Here is a 16,191-nt window from a genome sequence, read left to right as displayed (position 1 = left end):
AATTTGGGTGGAGGCGAGAAGGTGGCCGGGATACTGCCTGATTTATAAGCTCTCCCCTCTCCAAACCTGACGCGAGGGAGAGCATAAAATCCCCTCCTTTTGTGTTCAATCCCCACTCCAGAATTTGTGTACGTAACCTAGGCTGGTGCTCCAATGCAGGATTGGGTAGTGCAGAATTGTTGGAGATGCCAGACTTGAGCTGAAAATTTTAAATTGAGCCTCCTGCCTATTCTGCCAATTCAGATGGACTTTAAATATTGCATGGCAAAGAGCAGAAAGCGCTCTCTATGTAGTGGCCAGCATTTTATCTCAATTATAAATCCCCCATATTACCTAAAATAAAAACAGAAAATGCTGGAAATACTCAGCAAGAATTGCAGCATCTATGGAGAGAGAAACCGAGTTAATGTTTCAGGTCAATGGCCTCTTGTCAGAACAGGTAAATGTTAAAGATTTTACAGGTTTTAAACAAGTACAAAGCCAGAGAAAGTGAGTGTGTGGGGAAGAACCAAAGGGAAAGTTTAAATGACAAAAGGGATGATGGCGCAAGGCAAAAGTTGATGATGATGGGACAAGTAAAGAAACAAAAGATGGGTCTAGGGGGGTGAAAATGGGGGTAAAAAAGCAGAATCATCACTAACAGCTGCCGTCCAAAAACAAATAAAAATAAAAATGGGCACATAGGTAATGATCTGAAATTGTTGAACTTGGCGTTGAGACTGGAAGGGTTGCAAAGTGCCTGATTAAAAGATGAGATGCTGTTCCTCGATCTTCCATTGAGCTTCATTGGAACACCACAGGAGGCCAAGGTCAGAGGGAGCAATGTGGTGAATTAAAGTGACAGGCGGCCGGAAGCTTGGGGTCAAGCTTGCGAACTGAATACAAGCGTGCCTCAGCGGTCACGCAATCTGTGCTGGTCTCCCCATATTACCTGGTCGCTTCACTTTTTTGTTTGTGGGATTCTGCTTGGAGCAAAGTTGCTGTTGCATTTGCCTAATTAAACACAAAGTAATTTGTTGCACGTGAACACTTTGAAATATTCTTCAGAGACACGATAAGCTACCGTATAAATGCAGGTTCTTTACAAACATTTAGCACAAACATAACATTCGTGGAGTTGGCTGTTGCTCTCTGGGAAATTTCTGACATTTTAATAGGTGTCTCATTCAGAATTCCTGAAAGTCCCAGCTCCCAAGTGTACATGGTATTGAACATTCTGTCTCTGCTCTGACTCTCCAGATCATGGAAACGGCAGCAAAAAGCATCAAGCATGTCACCCTAGAACTCGGAGGGAAATCTCCACTCGTTATTTTCTCTGACTGTGATTTGGAAAATGCTGTGAAAGGTGCAATGCTAGCGAACTTTCTAAGTCAGGGAGAGGTATGTAAACAAAGCTTCTGTGACCTTGGGTTAAGCAATCAGTTTTTACAAAACATAGAAATCACCTGCACTGTTGGCAGGACAACTGGCAAACTCTCCAGTGAGTAGCTTAGTTCGACTCTGAATAAAACACTTCATCTTTTGTTTCCAGTGTATTTCCAAAACATTTTATGTTCTTGTATGCAACGTGTTTTGTTTTGATTATAGTATTTAGTGTTCAGATATTACCAGTTTTAAAAGCTTTACCTAAATATTGGCAGAAGCTGTACAACACTTCACTAAAACATATGTACAGATGGGAGACGAGGATTTTACTGGAGATGTCTCTTTCCCTTTTGAGTCATTCAGCTTTATAAAGGTGGCTTTACTTGTGTTTAAGTTGATGATTGTTCCTGTGCCTTTTTTATATAATTTTTTCCCCCTTTTTTAAAAAAAAAAAGTCCTCACCTGAAGATGCCAACACATGCTCCATAGAACCATAGAAAAATTGCAGCACAGAAGGAGTCCATTCAGCTCCTGTCTGTAGTGGCTGAAAAAACTAGCCGCCCAATCTAATCCCACCTTCCAGCACGTGGTCCATAGCCTTGCAGGTTACAGCATTTCAGGTGTAAGTCCAGGTACCTTTTAAATGAGTTGAGGGTTTTTGCCTCCACCACCATTCCTGGCAGTGAATTCAGACACCCACCACCCTCTGGCTCACTATGGTTCCATTGTTGCCAGCCCAACCTTTGGTACCTCAGCCAAGTTACCATTCTGGACTTGTGTGCTTGGACCATGAATGCTCATCCAAGGGAGGTATCACAGCAGAGCCCAATCCAGACATTAATCAGTCAACACTTTAGCTAGCTAGCTCACCCAGTGTAACGATTAAGAGTGGAAAGCCTGACTTACTATCCACCATGTCTGATCTGCTAAGTCTAATTATAGCCTGCTTATATATGGCTGAACAGAATTAACTCTGTACAAACTGCTGATTGAACTGGAGATCACCCTGGCTTGTATGACTCAGTTACGCACTTGTCAGTCTTCAGAGGAGACCCATCCTCCTTGTTAGTTGTAAAACCATTGCATACAGATGAGACAAGTAACCTTTTCATTTTGAAATTGCTGCCATTTAAGGTCACTTGTTCTGATTCGCTATTGTTCTAATATCTAGCCATTTAACTATTTGCAGAGTACCTCCAGATAGAAAATTGCTGTTGAGGTAGTTGGCTCTGATCACATTTTGGCATATATTACAAGGATGTGGAACTTGATATTTTAGTCAGTATCTGTCATTGTTTACCTCTCCCAGTGGCTGCAATTTCTGACTGATGCGCAGTTCTACTTGAAGTTTAGTTTTGCTTATTTGACCGGATGGGAAATGGGAAACATAGGAAATGGGAGCAGGAGTAGGTCATTTGTCCCCTCGAGCTTGCTCCGCCATTCAATTAGATTATGGCTGATCATCTCCTCCATGCCATTTTCCCGCACTATCCCCATATCCCATGATATCTTTTAATAATCTAGAAATCTATCCATCTCTGTCTTGAACATATTCAATGATTGAGCCTCCACAGCTCTCTGGGATAGAGAATTCCAAAGATTTACCACACTGAGTGAAGAAATTCCTCCTCATCTCGGTCCTAAATGGCCTACCTCTTATTCTGAGACTCTATCCCTGGTTCTAGAACACCCCATCCCCCAGCCAGGGGAAACATCCTTCATGTATCAACCTTGTTGAGCCCTGTAAGAATTTTGTATGCTTTAATGAGATCACCTCTCATTCTTCTAAACCCCAGAGACTATCGGCCCATTCTCTTCAGTCTCTCCTCATAGGACAATCCCTCCATCTCAGGAATTAGTTTGGTGAATCTTCGCTGCACTCCCTCTATAGCAAGTATATCCTTCCTTAGGTAAGGAGACCAAAACTGTACACAATACTCCAGGTGCGGATGTTTTCATTGTAATATTAAACCCTTTAGTTTCCTGATAGAATTCATTCAGAAGGTTGGCGATGAATGGATCCCCTCTGAATGTATCAGCCAGGATGGGACAAATGGATTAAAAACAAGAAATGCTGGAACCACTCAGCAGGTCTGGCAGCTTCTGTGAAAAGAGAAGCAGAGTTAACATTTCGGGTCACTGACCCGAAACGTTAACTCTGCTTCTCTTTTCACAGATGCTGCCAGACCTGCTGAGTGGTTCCAGCATTTCTTGTTTTTATTTCAGATTTCCAGCATCTGCAGTATTTTGCTTTTATTATGGGACAGATGGATGATCTTCAACTGTTCAAATCTTGGGAACCACCTACGTCTGCACCTGCCTTATGCTGTTGTAAACTATAATAAAGTTGGCCAACAATTTATACGCACATTTGGAAAATGTTGGAACATATTGCCATTTGCTCCAGTTAGAGAGACTTTCCTATTTCATTTGTGACTATTCTGACAGAGACTAGCTTCTGACCCCTTCTTTCAGCTCTCTGTCACACATCGACCTGCCAATCAGCTAATTACACAACAACCTTGCCTGAGGGATCCTTCTCCCTTGCTGTGGGAGCTATGGCAACTTCATTGTCTGATTAACTTGGCCCCCTGCTGAGTATAATGAATGAACCATCCTTGCATTTAAGGTGCAAACAGCCTTGGAATGTGTTCAGTGACCCTCCCCCCACCCCCCACCTCTCAATTGTCTCAAAACTGATGGGCAGGATTGGCAATTGAAGCCGGGCCTTAGTTTAAGGTCTCCACTAAAAGACAGAGCTTGTGACTATGCAGCACTCCCTCAGTACTATACTGAAGTGTCAAGCCTGGATTATGAGCTTGCTTTCTGCAGTGGGGTTTGGACTGGTGACCTTTTGCTGCAGAGGTGAGTGTGCTACCACTGAACCAAGGCTGATGCTTGATATAGATAGTATTTTGTTTGCTATTTAATTATTTGGGGTAAATGTATATGGTAATGCACCACTTTTTAATTTCAGGTGTGCAGCAATGGCACCAGAGTGTTTGTACAAAAAGACCTACTGTCAAAGTTTGTGGAGAAAGTAGTGGCAAAGACAAAATCAATAAAAGTTGGGGATCCACTGCTTGAAGATACCCAAATGGGAGGGCTCATTAGTCGCCCACACCTAGAACGAGTGCTGTCTTATGTAAAGCAGGCCGAGGATCAGGTATTCAAACATCTTGGTTGCTTTAATTTATGCTACAGACAGTGTGTGCGGTTAATTAGAACAAATTAGTGCAGCAAATTTAGAGTTGGGGGATGGTGTTGGTGGGTGCAATCTGAAGCAGTGAAACTACCTAGAAGTGGGGGGGTGGGTGGTTTTACACTATTTAAGTTTGAACGCTGCATTGAAAGTCCACGGAGTTCCTTGGCACTTTGTAAGTTAATTTAAATGTTTAGATATCTCTCTTTAAACATTTATATTTCAACACCCGGCAGTGGAATACCGCTAGTCAGTCTAACCTGGTATGCCTGGCTGGATCCAATACTGCAGCTACTGGTCTAAATGAAGCTGATTTGAATCTACCAGCTAGTAATCTCTGTGCACTGGGGCTGATTTTATTTGCTGTGTAAGGAAATGTCAACGGCAAACTCAGCCCTGTCGACCCTGCAAAGTCCTCCTTGCTAACATCTGGAGGCTTGTGCCAAAATTGGGAAAGCTGTCTCGCACATTAGTCAAGCAACAGCCTGACATAGTCATACTCACAGAATGAAACCTTGCAGACAATATCCCAGCCACACCCATCACCATTCCTGGGTGGAGGCGCAGTGGTATACAGTCGAGAGGGAGTTGCCCTGGGAGTCCTCAACATTGACTCCGGAGCCCGTGAAGTCTGGTGGCATCGGGTCAAACATGGGCAAGGAAGCCTGCTGCTGATTTACCAACTACCGCCCTCTTCAGCTGATGAATCAGTGCTTCTCCATGTTGAACACCAATTGAAAGAAGCACTGAGCGTGTTAAGGGCACAGAATGTACTCTGGGTGGGGGATTTCAATGTTCATCACCAAGAGTGGCTCCGTTCCACCACTACTGACCAAGCAGGCCGAGTCCACAAGGACATATCTGTCAGAATGGGTCTGTGGCAGGTGGTGAAGGAATCAACAAGAGGGAAAACCCTGCTGGACCTTGTCCTCACCAGTCTACCTTTGCAGATGCATCTGTCTATGACAGTATTGGTAGGAATGACCACCACACAATCCTTGTGAAAATGAAGTTCTGTCTTCACACCGAGGATACTGTCCATTGTGTTATGTGGCACTACCACCATGCTAAATGGGATATATTCAGAACAGATCTGACAGCTGAAAACTGAGTATCCATGAGGCGCTTGGACCATCGGCAGCAGAATTGTACTCAAACACAATCTGTAACCTCATGACCTGGCATATCCCTCACTCGACCATTACCATCAAGCCAGGCGATCAGCCCTGGTTCAATGAGGAGTGCAGGAGAGCATGCCAAGAGCAGCACTAGGCATACCTAAAAATGAGGTGTCAACCCAGTGCAGCTACGACACAGAACTACTTGCATGCCAAACTGGAAACAGCATGCAATAGACAGAACTAAGCAATCCCACAGCCAACGGATCAAATTAAAGCTCTGCAGTCCTGCCACATCCAGTCATGAATGGTAGCAGACAATTAAACAACTGACTGGAGGAGGAGGCTCCACAAACATCCCCATCCTCAATGATGGGGGAACCCAGCACATCAGTGTGAAAGAAAAGGCTGAAGCATTTGCAACCATCTTCAGCCAAAACTGCTGTGTGGATGATCTATCTCTGCCTCCTCCTGAGGACCCCAGCATCACAGATGCCAGTCTTCAGCCAATTCTATTCACTCCTAGTGATATCAAGAAACAGCTGAAGGCACTGGATACTGCAAAGGCTGTGGATCTGACAACATTCTGGCATTAGTACTGAAGAGTTGTGCTGCAGAACTAGCCGCGCCCCCTAGCTAAGCTGTTCCAGTACAGCTACAACAATGGCACCTATCCAACAATGTGAAAAATTGCCCAGGTATGTCCTATCCACAAAAAGCAGGACAAATCCAATTCAACCAATTACCACCCCATCAGTCTACTCTTGATCATCAGCTAAGTAATGGAAGATGTCGTCGACCGTGCTATCAAACGCCACTTAAACAGCAATGACGTGCTCAACGATGTTCAATTTGGGTTCTGCCAGGGCCGTTTGGCTTCTGACCTCATTACAGCCTTGGTTCAACACGGACAAAAGAACTGAACTCGAGGTGAGGTGAAAGTGATTGCCCTGGATATCAAGGCAGCATTTGACTGTGGCATCAAGGGGCCCTAGCCAAATTGAAGTTAATGGGAATCAAGTGGTGGGGGAGCTCTCTGCTGGTTAGAGTCATACCTAGCACAAGGGAAAATGGTTTGGTTATTGGAGGTCAATCATTTCAGTCTCAGGACATTGCTGCAGGAGTTGGTCAGGGTCGTGTCCTCGGCCCAGCCATCTTCAGCTGCTTCATCGATGACTTTCCCTCCATCATAAGGTCAGAAGTGGGGCTGTTTGCTGCTGGTTGTATGATGTTCAGTACAATTCGCAACTCCTCAGATACTAAAGTAGCCTGAGTCCATATGAAGCAAGACCTGGACAACATTCAGCTTGGGCTGTAAGTGGCAAGTAACATGTGTGCCACAGAAGTGCCAGGCAATGATGATCTCCAGTAAGAGAGAATCTAACCATCTCCCCTTGACGTTCAATGGCATTATCATCGCTGAATCCCCCACTATCAACATCTTGGGGTTACCATTGACCAGAAACTGAACTGGAGTTGCCACATAAATACTGTGGTTACAAGAGCAGGTCAGAGACTGGGAATTCTGTGGCAAGTAACCCACCTCCTGACTCCCAAAGTCTGTCCACCATCTACAAGGCACAAGTCAGGGGTGTGATGGAATAGTCTCCACTTGCCTATACGAGTGTGACTCCAACAACACTCAGGAAGCTCAACACCATCCAGGACAAAGCAATCTGCTTGATCGGCACCCCATCCACCACCTTATACATTTATTCCCTCCACCATCGTTGCACAGTGGCAGCAGTGTGTACCATCTACAAGATACACTGCAGCAACACACCAAGGCTGCTTCAACAGCGCCGTCAAAACCCACGACTTCTACCACCTAGAAGGACAAGGGCAGCAGATGCATGGGAACACCACCATCTGCAAGTTCCCCTCCAAGCCACACACCATCCTGACTTGGAAATATATTGCCATTCCTTCACTGTCACTGGGTCAAACTCCCGGAACTCCGTCCCTAACTGCACTGTGGGTGTACCCGCATCAGATGAACTGCAGCGGTTCAAAAAGGCAGCTCATCACCATCTTCTCGGTCAACTGGGGATGGGCAATAAATGCTGACCTTGAAAACTAATCAAGTTATAATAAAAAGAAGAATCGTATAAAGCTTGCATCTAGTTTTGTCAGGTGCCACAAGGAGTTTCTACAGAGACCGATGTGACTGGCTGATGAGGAATGGGTCATAGCTGGTAAAAATGCTAACTTTCCAGACCGAAAAATGAAAATGGTTAATGTCGTCAAAACTGAGGCTGACCACTTTGGTTCCCATCAACATCTGCGAGACTGGCCTCAGCTGTGAGACAGGAAGCCTGGAATCTCGCATGTTCTGCTCGACCACGAGTTCAGCTTTCTTGCCCCACATTCATTGCACTCCCAAATGATTTTCTCCCTCCTCCATAATGCTGTCCGTCTGAGTCTTTCACGCTACCCTCCGAGTAAAATCCCCAGTCATTATGTTGCTGTGTCAGGGCTCGACTTCGACCTCTCCATTGGCCTTCCAGCTGTCCTCTGCATCGAATTTCAACTCATTCGCCATGCCATAGTCTGTGCGCTCATTTACACTCAGTTCAACATTCCCATGATCTTGTCTGAGCTTCACTGACTTGCCTGTTGATTTCAAAATTCTTGTCCTTGTTTCCAAATTTCTGCATGGCTTCACCCCAGCCTACCTTGGGGATCTCCTCTGTTGTACACACCTTCTGCTCATCAAACACTGGACCTCTCACTTCCTTGACTCCACCTTTGGCAAATGTTCTTTCACACACAGTGATCCTGCCCTCTGGAATTTACTGCCCACTTCTTTTCATCTGGCCATCTTTGAAAATCTACTTTAACCATGCCTTTGGTTTCCCATCCTAACCGCTCTAGTCCCTTCCTATGTTCAGTAGTCAGTGTATCCCTTTCCACAGTAGTGTAAACATTCCAATATATTCCTGCACCTGAGCAGTGCTATAAAGGTGCATGTTATTGCTGTTGCATTTGAATGGTATTAGCTGGAATGAGATTGATGTGATCTTGATCTTTATTTACAGGGTGCAGCTGTTCTGTGTGGTGGAAATCGGTTTGTTCCTGATGATCCAAAACTAAAAGATGGATATTTCATGAAGCCCTGTATTCTAGGTATTATTGTCCAGTGTTGCAATTAATAGATCAAAATAATTAGAATAGAACTGATACCAGAAGGTAATTTAAAATATTTGACCACTAACACCTCCCCATTGCACTATAAATACATGTGAAGTAATTGTTCAGCCATTGAATGTAAATGAAATGACTTCCCTGTCGAGGATAAAATATATTTAGAATGCTTAGAGTTACAATTGGGCTGTTCCCCAACAATTTTCACTTGTGCTCTCTACAAAAAGCAGCTTCCTTCAATGGGCCAGTGTCTCTAACTTTGTGGTAAGTAGGATCTAGAACTGCTCAGGCCAAATAATCTATTCTTTTGTCATCTGAGTTATACTGGATATAATGCAGAATGCTAACTCCTGATATCTCAGATAGGTAGAATATGCTATACTACCAGACCATGTATTTCAGGATCAATCATGATTCTTTTAATTACAGGAAACAAATCTGCACAAACTGGTTAATTCAGTTAAAACAGCAATACAGCACTTGATTCTAATTGCTTTTGACCATTTTCTGAGACAGTACTAACTCTGAATTTCTAAATAAGACCTTGTAATCTGTATCTTCTCATCTTGCCAATTACAAAGTTCTGTCTTGCCATAATGACTGGGAAACAGTTTGATCTGAGTGAAGTAATGATGAGCAGCTATCTTTTTTTAATAATTATTGGGATTATGTGTGCTGCTGGCAAGGCCAGCATTTATTGCCCATCCCTAGAAGGTGGTGTTGCATCTACCTCAAAGCCTTTATGCCAAAAGACTTTTCATGTCACGGGTGCTAACTTGAAGACAACAATGCCTTTTCTATCGATTTTCCCCTGATGGGGCAACTGCTACTGATAATGGGTCTGCCTTGTTCTTGCATATATTATCTGAGGAATAAATTATACCAGTTCACCTCATAGGGTCTTCATTCTGTAAATAATAAGTAAGCTGGCTGTCATTTGAAGCAAGCACCTATCCTCCCCTCAGGGTGCGTACATTTGCTGCAACCCCACCCCCCATAAACACAGATTTCTGACATCCCTTGGATTCAGACATGGTTCAGTGGAAGCACACACTCCTCTGAGTCAGAAGGTTGTGGGTTCAAGGCCCACTCAAAAGACATGAGCACAAGATCTAGACTGATACTCCAGTGCAGTACTAGGGAGTGCTGCACTGTCAGAGAACTCATTATTCAGATGAGACATTAAACTGACACTATTTTGAAGAGCAGAGGAGTACTCCCTGCTGTCTGGCCTACATTTAACCAACCAGCAGCACTTCCAAAAAAAAATTTGGTCTGATCATTATCACATTGCTGTTTGTGGAACCTTGCTATGTGCAAATTGGCTGCTGCATTTCCTAAATTACAATAGTGACTACACTTCAAAAGTACTTTATTGACTGTAAAGCACCTTGGGATGTCCTGACATCGTGAAAGCTGCTATAAAAATGCAAGTCTGTCTGTCTTTTCCACAAATCTGTTACCAGAAGTTAGTCACGAACACCTGCAAACAAAATTTATAGGCTTTCAAACTAAAGAACAAAAAAAATTTAAATGGCTTTCATTTAACAAAAACAGTGCCACGATTTTAATACATTTTCAATGAAAGAACATTTCTACTTTATCACTCTAACTTTAAACAGAATTGATCCCGGTTTCTGTCTGGTGCAGTGGATTGGCATGCTGAGGTGCTGTGGTATGAAGCAACTGTGCTGATTCACACCCAAAGGGGATGAGCTTCTGATTTCAGTCCCCTCGGGGAGCTGTGTTACATTTCCAGAGATGGAAGGGACATTTCAGAGAATGAGCCCCACATAATCTCCCCTGTGCATAACTCTGTGTTGCCTTGCTCTGAGTCTGAAAATTGTACCGGACACCAAAGAGGGGGTCAGAGCTTGAACTGTGGAGGAATTTACATGCTTCATTTCCTGTTTCATGCTAGGTGCGAACCTGTGTTGTTCATATGTATTGATCTGGGTATGTGTGTGTCTGCACAGGGGACTGCAGGGATGAGATGACCTGTGTTAAGGAGGAGATATTTGGACCGGTTATGTCAGTGCTGGCATTCGATACTGAGGAGGAGGTGATAGAAAGAGCAAATAATACCAACCTTGGTTTAGCAGCTGGAGTGTTCACCAGGTACAGTGCTCCTCACACTTCTCTAATGCTAGATCATTCATTTAATAAGTACTGGAACTGGGTTGTGTTCTTTCCCAAGTATGGACCTAGTTAGATGACTTCAGTGGGGACTTTTTTTAAATTCTTTCATGGGATGTGAGCATCACTGGCAAGGCCTGCATTTGTTGCCCATCCCTAATTGTCCTTGACAACTGAATGGCTTGCTAAGCCATTTCAGAGGGCAGTTAAGAGTCAACCACATGTAGGCCAGACTGGGTAAGGGCGACGGATTTCTTCCCTAAAGGACATTAATGAACCAGATGTGTTTTTACAATGATCGGTGATAGCTTCACGGAACATCAATTCCAGATTTTTATTAACTAATTGAGTCTAAATTCCACCAGTTGCCGTGATGCGATTTGGACCTGTGTCCCTGGACGTTAGCCTGGACCTCTGGATTACTAGTTCAGTGACATTACCTCTATACCACTGTCTCCCCATGGTGGTACTGACCCGTATCCCTGGGTTAGGAAGAGGAAAATTGACTGGCATTCCCAACTTTCACTACTATGCAATGCCTATTAGCCCCTGCATGTGTGTGGACATTGGATGAGATCATCAAGCTAGGCTGTCACGCAGTTGTAGTAGAATAGTCGCCTGCCACTCGTGCCTAGAATTGCACACAGTGAGCATTCATACCGGTTACCAGAGCTGATTAGGGCATGTGGAATTTCACACAAGTGACAAGGCGATGCCTTCAAGTGAGGAGAGGGGCAGAAAATTAATACTGGTGCTTAAAGTGCTATTAAAACCTGAGGCGAAATTAATTCTAGCAAAATAACATGGTGTGGTTCTGTTCCTATTTGATGCAGGCACAGTTATTGTGCTCAATGCCTGTACTTGTGGATATTTTAATTCTTAGAAAACTGCATGTACAGTTTTCTATCCAGCTTTACTTGGCTGAGTACAATATTTTTATTTTCTAAATTTAACAGTTAAATGCTCCAACATGTAAGTATGTCTTGGATCAAAACCCTTGATTACAGCAGTTTTTTTACATGTGAGATTTCACCATTGCAAACCATGCCATCTGAATGAAATGCAGATATGGAATCAGTCCATTTGATGAGTTTATTGATTTGAACCAGCTGCTTAATGCGCTTGGCAATCTAGTTATCATGCGTGGTGCTTTTTGTGTAATCGTTTAGCTGATGTGCAGTAGGTGAATTGGATTCAAGTGAACATTTGATTCTTACTGTGACCACAGGAGAGGAAGTGTCCAACATTTGGGTAAGTGTCCAGGTACACGTTGGCTGTGGGGAGAATTGGAAGCAGCAAAAGGACCAGAAGGGAGAATTCTATATGTAATGAAACAAGGAGATACATAAGGAAAGGAATGCTGACGAAGTATTGGACAACAAGAGTCCCACAGATTGTAGGAGTAATATCAGTGTGATTCTTTGAAAGGTAGCTTATATTGCTCAGTTTGAGTCACTGAGATAGCTGTTCTATATTTGGGGTTCGCCTAATTCACTTCCGATATACGTTTGTTTGGAACTGTGTTTGCACTGTTCAATTTATGCATCTCTGAATGAGAGTGAGGAAACTCTTTGTATTTGACTCGTACCTTTAGCACTAGTAGTAATTTAAAAATGGATTTCGCATCAAATCATCCTGTTTTCAAAAGCACTTCACTTTTGGTCATCTTGGATGTCTGACATGTTAAAATGTCGCCAAACCAAGCAACTGAAAAACTTATGCCTGTAGGATTTCTTTGCCTAATAGAAAGCACACATACTCTCCTCATTGGAACTCCGCACTTAGCTAAGTCCAGAGAGCTTAAAGGCTGACAAAGCTATGTTTAGGGCTCCCACCACCTCCCTCCATCACCCGCTTCCCACAACCCCAGTCCCCAAAGTCTGCTCACTTAAAATGCCGGAGTTTAGTGGTATTATCTCTGGACTAGTAACCCAGACCCAGGGTATTCTTCTGGGACATAGGTTCGAATCCCACCACAGCAGAAGGTGAAATTTAAATTCGATTGATAAATCAGGAATTAAAACCTAGTCTAATGATGGCCATGAAACCATGGTCGATTGTCATAATAATACATCTGGTTCACTAATGTCCTTTAGGGAAGGAGATCTGCCGTCTTTACTTGACCTGGCCTACATGTGACTCCAGACCCACAGCAATGTGATTGACTCTTAAATGGCCTCGAAAAGTGGCCTAGCAAGCCACTCAATTGCATCAAACTGCTACAAAGTTGATAAGGAATGAAACTGGACGGACCACCTGGCATCGACCGAGGCACTGGGAACAACTACCACCTGGCATCGACCGAGGCACCGGAAACAACTACGGCAAACCCAGCCCTGTCGACCCTGCAAAGTCTTCCTTACTAACATCTGGGGGTTTGTGCCAAAGTTGGGAGAGCTAGTCGAGCAACAGGCTGACATAGTCATACTCACCAAATCATACCTTACAGACAATGCCCCGGACACTGCCATCACTAGCCCCGGGTATGTCCTGTTCCACCGGCAGAACAGACCCACAGCAGAGGTGGCAGCACAGTGGTATACAGTCTGGAGGGAGTTGCCATGGGAGTCCCTCAACATTGACTCTGGACCCCATGAAGTCTCATGGCGTCAGGTCAAACATGAGCAAGGAAACCTGCTGAATATCACCTACTGCCCCCTCCCTGCCACCACCCCCCCCTCCCCCACTCCTCAGCTGATGAATCAGTATGCCTCCATGTTGAACAGCACTTGGAGGAAGCACTGAGGGTGGCAAGGGCACTGAATGTACTTTGGGTGGGGGATTTCAATGTCCATCACCAAGAGTGGCACGGTAGCACTACTACTGACAGAGCTGGCCGAGTCCTAAAGGACATAGCTGCTAGACTGGGTTTGCGGCAGGTGGTGAGGGAACCAACAAGAGGAAAAACATACTTGACCTCATCCTCACCAATCTGCCTGCTGCAGATGCATCTGTCCATGACAGTATTGGTAGGAGTGACCACCTTGTGGAGACAAAGTCCCGTCTTCACCATTGAGGATACCCTCCGTCGTGTTGCGTGGCACTACCACGCCGTTAAATGGGATAGATTTCAAACAGATCTACCATCACAAAACTGGGCATCCATGAGGTGCTGTGGGCCATCAGCAGCAGCAGCAGAATTGTACTCAATCACGATTTGTAACCTCATGGCTCGCCATATCCTCCACTCTACCATTATGATCAAGCTGGGGGATCAACACTGGTTCAATGAAGAGTGCAGGAGGGCATGCCAGGAGCAGCACCAGGCATACCTCAAAATGGTGACGTTACAACCCAGGACTATTTGCATGCCAAACAGCATAAGCAACTCCACAAATATCCCCATCCTCAATGATGAGGGAGCCCAGTAGATCGCTGGTAGATAAGGCTGAAGCATTTGCAACAATTTTCTGCCAGAAGTGCAAAGTGGATGATCCATCTCTGCCTCCTGAAGTCCCCAGCATCACAGATGCCAGTCTTCAGCCAATTTGATTCACTCTGCATGATATCAAGAAACAACTGAAGGCACTGGATACTGCAAAGGCTATGGACCCTGACAACATTCCGGCAATAGTACTGAAGACCTGTGCTCCAGAACTTGCCGTGCCCCAAGCCAAGCTGTTCCAGTACAGCTACAACACTGGCATCTACCCTGCAATGTGGAAAATTGCCCAGGTACGTCCTGTATGCAAAAAGCAGGACAAGTCCAACCCAGCCAATTACCACCCCATCAGTCTACTCTTGATCATCAGTAGAGTGATGGAAGGTGTTGTCAACAGTGCTATCAAGCGGCACTTCCTTAGCAATAACCTGCTCAGTGACGCTCAGTTTGGGTTCTGCCAGGGCCACTCAGCTCCTGACCTCATTACAGCCTTGGTTCAAACATGGACAAAAAAGCAGAACTCAAGGTGAGGTGAGAGTGACTGCCCTTGACATCAAGGAGCCCTAGCAAAACTGGAGTCAATGGGAATTGGGGAGAAAACTCTCCACTGGTTGGAGTCATAGTTAGTGCAAAGGAGGATCGTTGTGGTTGTTGGAGGTCAATCATCTGAGCTCCAGGACATCACTGCAGGAGTTCCTCAGGGTAGTGTCCTAGGCCCAACCATCTTCAGCTGCTTCATCAATGACTTTCCCTCAATCATGAGGTCAGAAGTGGGGATGTGTGCTGACGATTGCACAATGTTCAGTACCAGTCGCAACTCCTCAGATACTGAAGCAGTCAGTGTAGAAAGGCAGCAAGACCTGAACAATATCCAGGCTTGGGCTGATAAGTGGCAAGTAACATTCACGCCATACAGGTGCCAGGCAATGACCATCTCCAACAAGGGAGAATACGAACATACCAATTTGGAGCAGGAGTAGGCCACTCGACCCCTCGAACCTGCTCCGCCATTTAACAAGTTCACGGCTGAACTGATTACTCCACATTTCCACCTACCCCCGATAACCTTCATCCCCCTTGCTTATCAAGAATCTATCTACCTCTGCCTTAAAAATATTCAAAGACTCTGCTTCCACTGCCTTTTGAGGAAGAGAAATCCAAAGACTCTCAACCCTCCGAGAGAGAAAATTTCTCCTCATCTCTGTCTTAAATGGGCGACCCCTTATTTTTAAACAGTGACCCCTAGTTCAAGATTGTCCCACAAGGGGAAACATCCTTTCCACATCCACCCTGTCAAGACCCCTCAGGATCTTATATGTTTCAATCAAAACGCCTCTTACTCTTCTAAATTCCAGCAGATACATGCCTAGCCTGCCCAATCTTTCCTCATAAGACAACCCCAGCCCCCCATACCAGGTATTAGTCTAGTAAACCTTCTCTGTACTGTCTCCAACGCATTTACATCCTTCCTTAAATAAGACGACCAGTACTGTACACACTACTCCAGATGTGGTCTCACCAGTGCCCTGTATAGCTGAAGCATAACCTCCCTACTTTTGTATTCAATTCCCCTCGTGATAAACAATAACATTCTGTTAGCTTTCCTCGTTACGTCCTGTACCTGCATACTAACCTCTTACGATTCATGCTCTAGGACACCCAGATCCCTCTGCATCTCAGAGCTCTGCAATCTCTCACCGTTTAGATAATGCTTTTTTATTCTTCATGCCAAAGTGGACAATTTCCCACTTTCCCACATTATACTCCATTTGCCAGTTACTTTCCTACCTATCTTTGTGTCATCAGAAAATTTAGTAACCATACCTTCAGCCCCTTCATCTAAG

At 44.5% G+C, this 16,191-nt stretch overlaps 1 protein-coding gene across 1 annotated transcript in view; it reads left to right on the top strand.

Annotated features, from left to right (window-relative positions):
* Positions 1 to 16,191, top strand: part of LOC137373030 (4-trimethylaminobutyraldehyde dehydrogenase-like) — a 75,782-nt gene that overhangs the window by 55,951 nt on the left and 3,640 nt on the right. Inside the window, exons 6-9 of the mRNA XM_068037762.1 lie at positions 1,240 to 1,380; positions 4,343 to 4,531; positions 8,724 to 8,811; positions 10,806 to 10,947. Coding sequence (XP_067893863.1) covers positions 1,240 to 1,380; positions 4,343 to 4,531; positions 8,724 to 8,811; positions 10,806 to 10,947 — 560 coding nt within the window. The remainder of the gene's footprint in view (positions 1 to 1,239; positions 1,381 to 4,342; positions 4,532 to 8,723; positions 8,812 to 10,805; positions 10,948 to 16,191) is intronic.

Source organism: Heterodontus francisci, chromosome 8, assembly GCF_036365525.1.
Source record: "Heterodontus francisci isolate sHetFra1 chromosome 8, sHetFra1.hap1, whole genome shotgun sequence".
In the NCBI taxonomy this organism is placed as follows: domain Eukaryota; kingdom Metazoa; phylum Chordata; class Chondrichthyes; order Heterodontiformes; family Heterodontidae; genus Heterodontus; species Heterodontus francisci.
This window is presented reverse-complemented; position numbering and strand designations above follow the sequence as displayed.